A 14,867-nucleotide genomic window follows, 5' to 3' on the forward strand; every position below is an offset into this window, starting at 1 on the left:
AACTAAAATTAATGTTTAAATTTTAAGTAACATTTTGCCTGTAACTCTACACCATATTTACCACTATAGCAACAACAGCCAACACAGGATGGAACAGTCACTTCTCAGTTATTCCAATGTGTAATTTACCAGTCCCCAATCATAAATACTGCACATAGAGTCACACTATCAATTTACACAACTAGACTTTAATAGGAACTACTGAACTCCAGGGACACTGCAGCTCTGACCTAAAGTCACTAAAAGTAAACCATGACATCAGCAAATCTCACTAACACTTCACTCCATGACGTTTGCTCCAAATAATTTGCTAATCATTCGGTCTAAGGACTATATCCGCAGAACCGAATCTCCGTAATCAAACAAGTATCACAAAAATCTAAGAAATCCTAAAATGGAGTTATAAATAAATGCTTACACTCCAAAGTATGCTCTTCAGATTATAAACAAGCTGTGCCTAGTTAATTGTTCTGATTGACTTAATGATGAGAACTCACCTTTCTTACAGTTGAACCCATACCTATCTCTGCGTTCTCCAATAATGTGAGACAATATCGACATTGCCAGGAGTGACACCTATGAATCAAAACATTTCATAACAAGAATTGGTGGCGAAAGTAATTTTATAACAAGCTATGAGAAAGATTTTCTCAAAACACATTGAATGAAACAGAGATGGAGATATTTCAGAACAGACATGTAACATACCATTTTCTCTCAGTGTCCATTCAAGAGTTGATAAAGATACATCACAGCAATTGACATGCACATCTATGCCCTCCGTACTCTGTCTCTCAGAAATGTTCACTTCCTTTCCAAGAAGCCGCTTGATCAGGGTTGTCTTTCCTACACCCATGTGTCCGACAACCATGACCCTTATTCTGTAAACACACTCCTTACCATCTTTTAATGCTTCCTCAAAAAGTTGGATGGATCTGTTGTCCATATTCAAAATTTCTACTGGGACACCTGTTCAAGCAATAGATGATAAGTTACATATAATCGAAACAGTTTTAAAATCTTTACATTACAGATCTTGACCAAGTTTTTGAGCTCTATCGGCTTTATTAATTTTAACAGATGTCTGCAACATGTATCCATCCCTTTTAATATGTAGCCAATTTGTGTTGAGTTAGGTGCATAATCTCCAGTGAACCCCCTTCTGAATAAATCGTGACTTTCAATTCTCTAGTGTGTGAATTTGACAGCAGAACCCAAAAGCTACATTGGAGTTTGCAGTCGGGTTTTTAAAAAAATTGTGAATTAACATGAGTATTTGTTTCACAATATAACTTGATATATTAGGGATCAAGCTAAACTTGAATTTTAGGGAGAAGTGATTTGTACTTTTGGACATAATAGGAAGAATTGAAAACAAATCAAGAAACACATATGTATGTGTATGAGTATGTGTACCGTTTCGTTCGATTATTTGAATTGTGTCCTCTGTGCATGTTTGCATTTAACATTGGCTTTACCAATGCATCATCTTCAGGTAACAAATGCTTTGTTGTAATTGCATGTATATTATATATGCATTTTGCAAGTGTATGACTGTATCATATTCATATACAGAGTATTTGCGCTTGGATGGCATGATGCGTGAAATACATTTTGGCAATGCGACTTAAAAAGAGCTAATTAGAAACTATACACTGAAGTGAATTTTAATTGATATGAGTACTGACATTACAGCACTGTAATTGCAAATAGGTAAAGTTACTTCATCAACTACCATTAAACAAGAAATTCATTTATTTAAACATTTTCTAAAACTTTCTAAAACTTCAGTAGAAAATGGCAAAGACTTTTATAAACTAGCTTGAAACCTCTAAAACAGGTATATGAGAGTAAACACACAAGTGTCTTTAACCAGTATGTTAATCTGTGTAAGCCATGGTGATCACTACTGTTATGGATGAGTAAAATGAACTTTACAAATATATGTTTGGCATGTTAATTCAAAATTAAATGTAGATATTCTAGTTTTGGTAAAGTTTTATTATGTAGAACACTTAATTTGCTCTTTATAGTGGCATTTGATTAACTATTTATACCTATTTGTAATTACGATGATGCAGGGATGCTTGTACATATGTGTATATGCCTGTATGTGTGTACGTATGCATATGATGCATGATATCTATGCATGTATACATGTACATGTGTATGTAATAAAAATAACCATCATTGACAAAGAAAATTGTGCACACTAATCATTTAGTCTAAATTCTGGGTATTTCTGTTTATCCTCTTCCTTTCTTTGCAGCCGCTCCTGTGGTCTAAGTGGTTAGGCCTTCCGCCTTGGATGTGGGAGGTCACAGGTTCGAACCCTGACTGAGTCATAAAAAGACATAAAAATGGTACTAACAGCTGCCTCGCTTGGTGCTCAGAATTAAGAGGTTAGTGTTAGGACTGGTCGGCCTGATGTCAGGATAATGTGTCTGGATGGGATATGATGCTACATGTCTCCAGCATGATTCCCCAATGCTAAACATAACTATAAACTGTCACACTGCAGACACTGTAACGATATGACTGAAATTTTTTCAAAGCTAAATCACATGTTCACGATTTCAGATTAGCTGTTTAAACTGGACAGTGGTCTTGCTTGGAACTACTTACAAATACGTAATTCAATCACTTACTAACAATATTTTCAGCACTTGATCATAGCATTCATTTCTGTAGAAATACCTTATATAAAAACATTTGGCAATATGAGTTAGAAAAATAAATATAAAAGGTTTATCAATGTTAACCAAATTTTACTTCCTTGATGCTCGACGTGTTAACATAAAAGCATTAGCATTAATTGGCAAATTTCAGAATTAAAACATTAAAAATCTACCATCTATAAATATATGCATACAGAAACTGGAGTCTGGAAAAGTTCATAAGTGAAAAGAAAAGTATTATATATAACTGCATATAAAAACATCATGTAGGAAAAAGAAATAAGGATCATTTCACGCTAGTGGTCATGAACTTATGACATCATGTTCCAGAGTCAAAAGTGTGTGTGTGCGTGTCTAAGTCACACACTTTATTCACTCTGCTCCCGTAAAAGTAGCTGTAAAGTTGTTGTTGTTGTAGGGTTTATTGCCATTTTTCAGCAAAAGATAGGCTATACATGGCAGCCAGTATAAACGGTGGAGGAAGAACCCAGGAAATCCCTGGAAAGAACCACCGACCCATGAGAAGCTACTGGCAAGCTTTCTCACGTACACACATTGGCCGAGCCCGACACTCAAACCCACGCAGAAAGAGGTGAGACGGCAGTGATCTGTAACGGTGAGCGCTTAAGACCACTCTGCCACTCGGGGCCCCAGCCGTGAAGTAAAACACCATATATATCAACATGCCAAATACTATTCATATATATTAGTTTTCAATTTTATGTCTCAATAATAAAAAATCACGAACAGGAAACTGCATACTTAAATATCTGCATCAAAATAATAGAAATATATAAATAATACAATTAGGCAATGACCCATCACTTACACTGCAAGATATGCACATTAAATAAACTAGCCAGAACCAGTCAAGTTTGTACTGAAGCTGTTCTAGCAGTCATTGCAACCGTTGCAATAGTGCTTTGCAGAGTAACAGACGAAAGCTAGCATGTATTTACATGAAGCTGTTAGTTGATTACTTTCACTTTTTAATGTTTCCCTTTACACACATTTGTGTGACAGGGACGCATGCCTGAGAAAACTGACACACACATTTTGTTGCCATGCATCTTTTTATGCAAAGGATTCGCATAATGCAATCAGGATTTATTTAATATCCAATGCATTGGACGAGGTATGGCACTGTGTATACTTTGAGCATAGGCACTGACTGGTTCCCCGCTTTGTTTGCTCCCTGCGTTTCACTTCTTTATTCCTCTATTCGTATAGCAGAGTGCAACGCAGGGAACATACGAAATAAGGAACCAGACTAGCATAGGCAATGTTATGATGGAGTAGCTTCTCCTATCTAGCATGATGTCATCTAGATGTTTAACCTCAATGCTTGTTGCACTAGAAAGTGATCTCCAGATTAAAACGTTATGCACTAAGAATCATTAGCGAAGAAAGTGAAAGAAGCAGAACACAAAAGAGTAACTGTGGATATAATTTTAATGAAAAATGGAGAAAATAATTCCCTTGACTGGAATACGGCACATCCATTAGGATTACCAGTGCATGATTACGAAGACTACAAAAATGAAAAATCCTTTCGTGACAGGGTTTAAGAATTTTTAAAAATATGCCCTCGTTCACCACAAGATATCTGGAGAACACATTATAACCCAAGACATTCTTTCACAACAAAGAAATCAGTAAACTTGCCAAGACAAATGCGTTATTTAGATTACAAAGTCAGGGTGTCATTGCAGATTTTGTTGGTTTATAATTCTGCTGCAATAAAAGAAAGATTTTAAGTGTAACTTATTAGAAAGAAGAGGAGTCATTAGGCTCCTTGAATTTTGGACAAATTTGTTCTTGGACAAAGTACATGTACAATGAAACCAATGATAGTATACATTTTAACAGGCAGTAAATTAACTGCCATTTGCTTAATAAGATTTATTTGGCTTTGTGTATTGGCTTGTATGTAATGTGTTGGTCTATAATACTGCTTCATAAAGATTATAAGGAGACTGTTAAAAGTACGAATTTAAAATAAAAATGAACTAATAAAATTATTCTTTGAATGGGCAGTGCATTTGTTTGTAAATTATGCATGTTGGTTTATTTGTATGTTGAGAGAGAGAGAGAGAGAGTATGTTGTGCAAGTTGCAATATCCTATTTCAAGCTGGAAAAGTATGGGTGAGATGAAAATTTGTCAGTACATTTTTTATCCCCACATTTTTTATTTGACCCCCAGTTCTGACACCAAGGTTTTTTTTTACCCTCAGTTTTACATCTGTGGGGGATACACTGTTTTTGTAGTGTAGGCCAAATGAGGGATGTTTTGCAGTATTATAGGTAAGAAAGGGGTCAAATGTGGCCCATGATGGCTTTTGAGTAGAAATTAGCAGGCATTTAGCGCAAGTGAGATAAAAAGGAAAGACCGACTAAAAATTATTTCTGCTGAAACACTCGAGTAAGTATTGTTTTATGGGTTTGTTTAATTGTTATTGTGATGTTCAAGATGTTTCAAGTTTAATAGATAATAAATGAGATGTTCCTTAATTATGCACACTTATGCTGGTGTAATGCAAAACTGGTGAAATTTATCAAGGACATGTATGAACTGCATCAAAAGTGTAAAGAGAAACTGTATAAATCTAGGAATGCTTCACATGCTAGGACATAAACAGTGCCGATACATCAGTTAAAGAGGACATTGATAGAGCAGGCAGACAACGGTTGGCATCAGGACCTACAGGAAAACAGTGCTTAATGCTGACTGTTTGAGACCTAATTAAACATGGGTTAATTTAACTTGAATTTTTCTTTTTTCTTTTCACGTACAAAAATTGCAACGTTGTGTGACAAACAATAGGAATTTTTTTGGGATATTTTGGGGCATATGTAAATTGAAGTCAGGGTTTGTGGAATTTGAGTCAGGACTTTTGACTTTTTTAAAGTCAACAGTCCTGGGTCTGCGTCTAGCAAACTTGTTTCTTTCAAAGACATGATTTTAATCTTCCATAAAAGAAGCTGAAAAAGATTTAAGGGGGGTTTGGGGGTCCTCTCCCTTTGGGGTATCAAGGGGCAGCGCACATTTTACAATCATAAAAGACTGCTCCTGGTGCAACTTATGATCATAATATAAAACAAAATAATCATTTGAAAAACTAATAAACTTACCAAAAACGTTCAACTTGAATTGAATAATTTCACAATATTTATTGTCACATGAATTTGTTCTCCAATACTATTGATGCTGAAGTTATTTTATGTGCAAGTCAGTGTTCACATCATGATTAAGTCACAATAATTTGTCACTTTTTGCAGCAAATATATTATACTTCTCTCTTTTCATAACAAATCTGTAAAATAAACACCGAAGTACATGAACTATATACAAATAATCCAGGGCCTTTACATTCACTTGTATTTTTGTCCAATGGACACAACCTGTTGATATGCCAGTCAAGCTCTTTTTGCGACTTTGGCAAAGATTTCTTTAGCCTTCTTTTTTGTGACTACTGACTTTTATGGCTCAATGTGCAATTATTTCTTTTCCTTCTCAACAGGAGCGTTTTTCCTTTTAAGCTGGTGCTTGTATTGGCAACATGCAGTACACATATTCTTACAGAGGGCTACATCTGTTCTCTCATGCAAGAAATCTTTCTTCTTACAGTAATTAATTTCACTTTTTCCAGACAGATGCCTTCTGAGCTTCACTTTTTTCATAAGCAGCTTCTTTTTTAGGTGCTGTTCCAAACTCTTCCAACTGCAATTACTGTAATACAGATCTTTCTTGCAGTGGTCACAAAATGCAAGTCCTCTAGCATTCAGTTTTCCTATAAACTGACCAATTAAATTTTTTTCATCTTTTCACTCCAGCCATTCCCATTTCCATAATTTTTTTTTAAGCCTTTATTTAAACTTTTCGTGTCATGGTCTCTCTCAACAACTCGGAACACCATGTTTTGCAAGCATGCTTTTTCTTTCCATAACCATCCGTTTCCTTTACATGAAGATTCATTGGATGAATTTAAACATTTGACCAATCTGCCATCTGAAATGTATGCCAATGAAACTTGAAAACAGGTCCATTTCTTTTGTGAGAATTTGAATGTATTAGAGAAAAGACATCAGGGTAAGTGTGTGTGTGTGTGTGTGTGATTTGGATTTTTAATGTAGCTTTAAAAAAATTTCAGTCATATTGCTACAATGTCTGCAGTGTGACAGTTAATAGTGATGTCTAGCATTGGAGCATCATGACAAAGACCCAGTCACATTATCCTGACACCAGGCTGACTAGTCCTAACACTAATAACATCTTAATGCTGAGCAATAAGCGAGGCAACTGTTAGTACCATTTTTGTAAGTCTTTGGTATGACTCGACCGGGGATCGAACCCACAACCTCCTGCATCCGAGGCAGACGCTCTAACCATTTGGCCACTGGAGCGGTCAATCAGGGTACGTAAAGCCTGACAAAAACATTATAACTTTACTTTGTAGGAAAGTGTCTTTATTGGTTGCCAGTTGTGTGTGATATTTCTGAAAATTTGACTTTCGTTACACTGTATGTCGACACCAAAACACGCTACACAGCACCGTTAGTTAGGCCATAAGACCCATCATCCCCCAAAACAAATATATCAAGTGATGTGTCTTACATTGTAGGACTAGTCCAAAAGCGGTTCAGCATGGTCCACAGATGATGTGGAAGGTTGAAGCAAGGAGGGCAGACAGATGGCTCAGTTATGAGGGAGTGGTTTACAACATCTGTTGAAGACCACTCGACACTCCATGCCAAAACAATGTCATATGCTCTGGCAATGAAACTAACCAGTCTGGGCATCTAGAAGTCAAGCGGACTGCTGGATGTGAGGTGATGTCCATGTACAGTGGAAGTTTCTCACCGGCATAGACCTTAGCCAACACTTTTGTGGTTGCTTCCTGGTGACATAGATGTGGCAGAGGAATGTTGCTGAATATTGGCAGCCATGGTAATGGAGTAGGATGAAGTACTTCAGAGATTATGTGCATTGTTGTGTTGAGCTGGACATCAATTAACTTGGTGTGGGATGATCAAGCCCAGACAGGAGTATAATGCTCAGCTGTCCAAATTGACGATGTGCCAATGTCCGTTTGGAATGAAATGCGCAGACAATAATGGTGTTAGTGCCCCACCTGGGCATAATCAGGTTTGAAATTATAAATCAATAAATGAACTGAGTAAGTTCTGTGCATCTTTTATCTCATTTGTGCTTTTCGTCTTGACAGCGTTTATTCTTAAATGGGTCGCGTGAGAAAGGAGAGAAGTGTCCTCCCTTCTAGTTATTATTTAGTACATGTATGACATGTCAATTTTAAACAACGATACGAGCCCCTGTGGTTAAACCGAGGTCATAACAATCACCTGTGGAGACCATTTTATTTGGGGTAAGAGGCAGGGAACCTTTCGAAAAAATATAGCTCAAAAGAAAATCTAGGCCACCACCAACCCCCTCACCAAGAATATTAAATGGTCGGTTTGATACCAATGTAAAAAGCTTACCTTTTTTATGTGAATATACTTGTTTATATCGGGTGATGACATTACTCCTCCAGCATGTGACATACAGAACTCCCAGGTCAGAGAATATGGCATAGATATTTGACGGAATACTCTCCCTGTAGATGGTCACTAGTTCACATGTATCCGTAAGTTGATGAATACAGCAAGGGGAATAGTTACACACAAATATAAAGCCATTTGCATCCACAGTTAGACATCTGGGCCATTTCAGATCTTTGTGTTTGTATACAAATGTCTGATTACTGGGATTCTGAAGATTACATCCATAAACACCAGTATCTTCAGGTGAATCATCGCCCGAATAACATGAGATATAAATCTTGTTGAGGTTTGCAGTCAAGTGACTCACGCCCCCTTTACATATCTTGTGAATTGTGTGAACAGTTCCATCATCAAGGGACACAATGCCATAGAGTATTATGCCATGTTTTATACCAGTGACAACAGCATAGTTCCTGAAAGTTACAACTCCATGACAAAAATCAAATTCTTTGTTTAAATTAAATGTCTTGACCCGTTTTATGGATCCCTTTCCACCACGTGAGCCTATTGACATAATTACTAACTTGTCCCACAGAGTCACACAGATTGTTGTATTATCAATAAAACAGATACCACTGGGATCTGACTCCAGTTTGTCGGATGCAGCCAGCAACATTCCATCAGACAGTCTGTGAAGCCGGACATTACATGCCGCCTCATCTGTGACCATCAGCATTTCTCCAGACACAACAAGACAGGTGTACAGATGAAGATAAGCTTTGAACAAAAATGTATATAAACATTAATACATCATCTGGATAATACACAGAATATTAACATGTATACGTACATGTATATTAAAATACAAAATAACTTGTATACATCTGCATATTATAAATTTAATTATATTTCTGACCTTAAACAACAGCGTACTGTCAAAACTTTAGACGTTACCACAACAAGCATCATTGGATGCACAGCATGTTTGTAAGATATCAAATATACTTTACCTTTAATTAGTTTGATATTTGTATTGCATTCATTAAAACAATACTGTGCAGAGTCATTAATAAGTACATGTAGCAAGTGTGGTAATAGGCTCTATGTAGCAACTGTTGGTGTCCCTCTGTATGCTGTGATTCAAGTTTATGGTGATACGCATTAAGCTCTTACAACACCGTTAAAGTTAAACACATAAAATCAACTTGGCTCAACGATATTCATATGGATGGAGATTGTGCTAGGACTCTTAGAGCCCAGGAGTTTATCTCTAACCCCGTGTGCTTAGCTGCTGGTTCATATCTTGGAAACCATCGAGATTCTCACCTTGTAACTTTATTATATATATATACTGTATGTATATATATATATATCCTTACTGAACATTACATCACAAATTTATAAATGCAAATTTTGCCTGCTTTGATTTCAAGGTCCATCCCTACATAGAGGGACTTATTGAGATTCCCACCTTATAGGCATATCGACACTTAGTAGGAATAAGAAAAAGAAATGCAGCCAATTTTGTCCTCTGCATAAATCCCACCCTTGACTCATAGAGATTTAGCGCATGTCAAAACATGGAAACTATTGAGATCAACACCCTACAACAATGTACAAATGTACAGTATACACTTACTGGGCAGAAAAAAATAAGTACATGCATCTTAATTTGACTACAAGGTCCAACCCTACCCCTGGGTGATTAGTCCCCCATATCATTATTAGGAAACTATTGAGATTCCCACACTATGATTATATATATGTTTACTTGGCATGAAAATACAAATTAATACATGTAACAAAAATTGAACCAGGAGTTTATCATTACCACAAGGAGCTTAGCCACTGCATTTTTTGCTTTCGAATTATAAAGGTCCCCATCCTACAACCACTTACTTCAACCAAGAATGCTTGCGATATGATATCACATGGAGAAAAACCCCTATGCTTCAATAACTGTATAACCCTCAATTTAGATTGCATTTTAGTCCAGAATGCGAAGATTTTGTCAACAATGCAGGCGGTAAGGAATTCATTGCATGTAGTGATGGAACAAAAAGTGATCTCTCTTTCTCTCTCTCAAGTCACAAAGTAGTGATGATAATCTAAATCATCATCTTGTCAGGCTTTTTGACAAGATTTCTATACTTAAAGTTATTCCTTTGAAATTAAAACCAGCATAAATTATTTTAAAAAAACCAAAACAATATTTAATGCATTTTGGATACATATCCAAAAGGGCCTATATACATATGAAAAACCAAGACGATGTCGCAATACAAAAATAAAAAATCAGCTGAAGGAAAAAGTAAATGACAAGAAATAAAAGATTCAAAATATTTTGGTAGATGATGTTTGATAGATCGCTATATCTCACCTACGAACTGTGAAAAAAATATTTATTTATAGCACTTACAACATTCTAACTTAACAAGGCCGATGACATCATTGTTGTAGCTGTAGGCAGAAAAAATATATTTATCTTTTACCATAATCCAACGCATTGCAATGAAACCAAATCTAAAATGACACATTTACATGTATGTATGTATGTATGCATAAATGCATTTATGCATGTATGTTTGTGGAAGCTTTCATAAATCAATCTAAACATGTAAGTTAATATCATGTTCATGATTAATTTGATGATACAAATTTTTTTTTTACAGGAATTTAATAATAAATTAGATCCTGTCAATAATAAATTAGATCCTGTCAATAATAAATTAGATCCTGTCAATGATAAATTAGATAGTGCTGATCTGGTCACCTTCGAGGATTCTCTGTGTTTTACCTGCATTGTTTTGCTGAGTGTCGGATTTCACTGGTAAATATATAACTGACAACCAAAAAATATTCTGTTGCTTCACACTACTGTCAATAGGCAACTGATAATACCGCTTTGTTAGAGTTACTTCTTGTAAATAATATATATCAATAGTTATTGTAATCAGACAGTTTGCATAAATGCCATTATGAATTATTATGATTTGTCCGTAATTAATTCTTTGCCACTGGTACCGATGTATAATAAATTTCATTCAAAAATTGAACTGAGCACTCTATTTTTTAATGCTAGTATTTGATAAAACGAAATTGAAATTCACAGGTTTACATGTCCTTTGCTCTTCAATTAGCTTTTGGTTCAATGAAGGTCTTGTTTATATAGCACCTGAACACAGTTATAATGTACTCATGCAGATTTTAATTATCAGAGTAAAAGATGATGTGCACGTTTCCACTATTTTCAAAGCTACCCAGTGAGCTGGTAATCTTGAACATTAAAACAAAATTAAATGAAGAAAAAGCTATAACAAGATGTAAATAAACCATCTGTCCAATGAAATGGTGAAAAAAATTTCAACTTTTTAAATGATATAATTAAGGAAGAACAATGTTCCTTGCATATCTTGAGTTTATACAAAAATGTTATATTAATTCTTGATGTAATAATGTGAACCTGGAAAAGACTATTAAAAATTAATTGAAATTAGAACCTCCACTACAAGAAAATATAAATCTTTCCAGGAAGCAGAAAAAGCAAAATGATTGTATACATTATATAACAGGGGAAACAAACATGACATCCAGTTTAAATGGAAACAAAATAAAACTATTTTAATCATTAGTACTCACATGAAGATTAGGAATCAATATTTTGATTCCTGTTTCTACTATTGAGGACACAAGACTTAAGAGTTTTTCAATTCAAAGTTCTCCAGATAAGTATCCATGCTACTAACTTTAGTAGATTGTTTAAATTAAAATTCTTGATTCATCATTATGTACTTTTTGTAACGAAGCTGAAGAGATTCTGTTTCATTTATATTTTGGGTGTAAATTTGTGAAAACAGTTTTGATAAATTTATGGTCAGTTCTTAGAGACAAATTAAGTTAGATTTAACAGCAGATACCATTTGGAATTAGAAATTCACCAGGACTGGCTATCATTAATCTCTTGTTTAATAGTGCTAAAACAGTACATATATATGTATAAAATTAAAACTTGCATTCCATGTTTTGTGGCTTACATAAAACAAATCAAATTTAATAAACATCTAGAATTATATTATACACATTGGTACTCCACTGCAAGGGCAGCAGCAGCAGGAGGGGGTAAACGACCCAAAAATGGAGATGACTTTTCGTAACCTGACATGAAAATAATGCTGTTTTCAGCCAAGAGATGTTGACTCATTAATGATCCAAAGGTCAATCAGAGGTTTAGAACATTGTTGATTTTACCAATAATTTATTGATCTGATCAACAAAAAAAGTGACTGCAACCAGGTTGACAGATGTTGAATATCTGTTAAATGACTTTCTTGGGTAATTGTAATTAGTTTTTATTAATTATATGTGAACCCCCCCCCCCCAATGAATTGCTAAGTGCAAAACAAAATTTTAGAATGAAATCTTAGGGGTTCAGCAGGGTGTTCAGGCTGAATTTTAATTCGTTAATTTTTTAATCAAGCACACACACTTTCCCCCTAAGTGAACCCCAGGTGCTATAAAATTAACACCCGTATTTGGGTTCAGAAACCCAGGCAAGTGCACCTGGGTTAAGTTTTACAAGTTGACAATTACCCATTCAGTGATATTTCATCTTTTTTCAATTCATCGCAGGCACCCAACCACCCTTTAGTATTTGTTTAAAATGTTGACAATATGTCAGGGATTTACAACTCTATATAAAGTCCTATTTTCCTACATTTCGATACTATAGTACAGTAATATTTGCATAAAGTACTGTACAAGTTATTTACCTTTGTGCTATTTATACTATCAGTAATCGCAGAGAGTACTGATACATTCATACTTATAGGTAAAAAATTAGTATTCACATATTTATATAAGACTAAGCAAAATTTGTTAAGTATCTGAACATTTTATGCTGATTCCTGTTCTATTATCATAAAAGGTAATAATTTTTGCTAAGTGTGGGGAATCCCCTGTATTATTATTAGTAATTAATTTGTCACACCTGACCTGGGCAATGACGAAAATTGTGTGTCGAAATTTCGTCAATTTGCTGTAGCTGAAAAAATATGTTACTGTGTATATTGAAATCTTTTATGTTGGCTGACTTAGTGATCCGTAATTAAATCATTGTTGTATTAATACTAATGAGTGATTCTGCGCTTACTATGGAGTCTCATACAGCAAAATTAGCTTGAGAAAAGGGTTAATGCAATTAAGAAATATAATCGCTTTTGTGATTCTGTCAAACAGCAACTACAACAACAATTTACAGAAGGTACAAAGCAGTTATTAAAACCAATTGTCGACCCCCCAAAAAATTGTTACAGCAACTGAGGCAACACAAAAACTCTTGAGACATTACGTGCTGATATTGCTAGCTGTCGTCCACCCCCTCCACCACCCAAATTCAACCCCCTCCATCACCCGAAGTTCAACCACCACCGCCAAAAGTTAAATACAGGATAATATATAAATTTGCTGAGGAGGGTAATGCTGCTATCAGAGATCCAGATCAAAGTATTTGAAATTTCTGTGTATGGATATAGTGGTAGAGATAAATATATAAAACCTGATCATGTTTATGGTTTAAAGTCTGCCAATCAGGTCAATGATGTATATCCCGTCGCTACTAATATTTCGCAAATCAAAAGGGACGACAATGATTTTGAAATCTTTAAACAAGCAGTAGATGAATATGCTGCACGAGCAGAATTGGAAAGAAAAAATAGGAAATGAAGCATCAACTTAAAAGCAAAATCAGAAAGAAAAACGTAAAGTGTAAAAACAAAAAAGGAAAAGAGAAAAGCTGAGTCAGAGGCGCTCTCCAGAACCACAACCAGATCTGCATGACAAGCCACCTAAATCAGCAACCGGAAGTGGCCTTGCTACTCATGATCAATGAAAAACAAACCTTGTGGTGATTGAAGATCAACTTTGTCCCAATAACGTTCTCGCTGATGTTGATATACTAGAAATTCTGATTGGTGGAGAGAAGCCAGTAAAAATTCCCATGAAATCATCAATGAATCAACTGCTATTTATCAGCGTTTATTTACTGGTGGCATCATGGGTAGCAGTGTTTATCGGGCACTGATTGATGAAATTATCCATGATTACTACAGTGAGTAATCAATTAGATCGGCGATAACAAAATGACATGATTATACACAATGCCCAATGTGGACCCAAAAACGTCAGGGTGGTCAATTCACGATTACCAGTTTATAGCGCGATCTACGGCACTGGACTTGGCGATGTTATTCAAGTTTTATCATTAGGTATGAAAGCCATCGAAGTTGTTTGTGATTAGGGTATTGGCATTATTGGTAATGTTGCTGGTAAAGCGTTCTCAGCGATCAAAGACAGACTCGCGTCATCAGTATAACGATAACCACAGCAGAATGTGAAGTATTCCAATGCAAGCATTACAATAAAACTACCCAGCACCGAAGTGATGTCAGCAAGTGTTAGAAAAATAATAAATCAAGCAGCAAGTGAGCAGCTGAAAGAATTAGCTGGTGGGCCATCTCTGACAAAACAAGCAACAGCAGAGATGGAGAAAAACCCTACCACAAACCTATTAGCAGATAGTGGTCTGGCTCACCGTTGTCAGTTATATTGATCAGTTTTCGAACATCGTTTTAGACAAAAGCGAATATAATAGAATGTTCAAACGTGTATCTGATCCCGCATTTGACATG

The 14,867-nt window shown here is 35.4% G+C and overlaps 1 protein-coding gene across 1 annotated transcript in view; it reads right to left on the reverse strand.

The window, feature by feature from the left end:
• Positions 1–14,867, reverse strand: part of LOC149800207 (uncharacterized) — a 133,011-nt gene that overhangs the window by 96,304 nt on the left and 21,840 nt on the right. The window contains exons 4-5 of the mRNA XM_089959777.1: positions 8,179–8,958; positions 709–969 (exon numbers count right to left, since the gene is read on the reverse strand). Of these exons, the coding sequence (XP_089815903.1) occupies positions 709–969; positions 8,179–8,958 (1,041 nt within the window). The remainder of the gene's footprint in view (positions 1–708; positions 970–8,178; positions 8,959–14,867) is intronic.

The sequence above is a fragment of the Sinohyriopsis cumingii genome, chromosome 5 (genome assembly GCF_028554795.1).
Source record: "Sinohyriopsis cumingii isolate HCF-2022 chromosome 5, ASM2855479v2, whole genome shotgun sequence".
NCBI classification, from domain to species: domain Eukaryota; kingdom Metazoa; phylum Mollusca; class Bivalvia; order Unionida; family Unionidae; genus Sinohyriopsis; species Sinohyriopsis cumingii.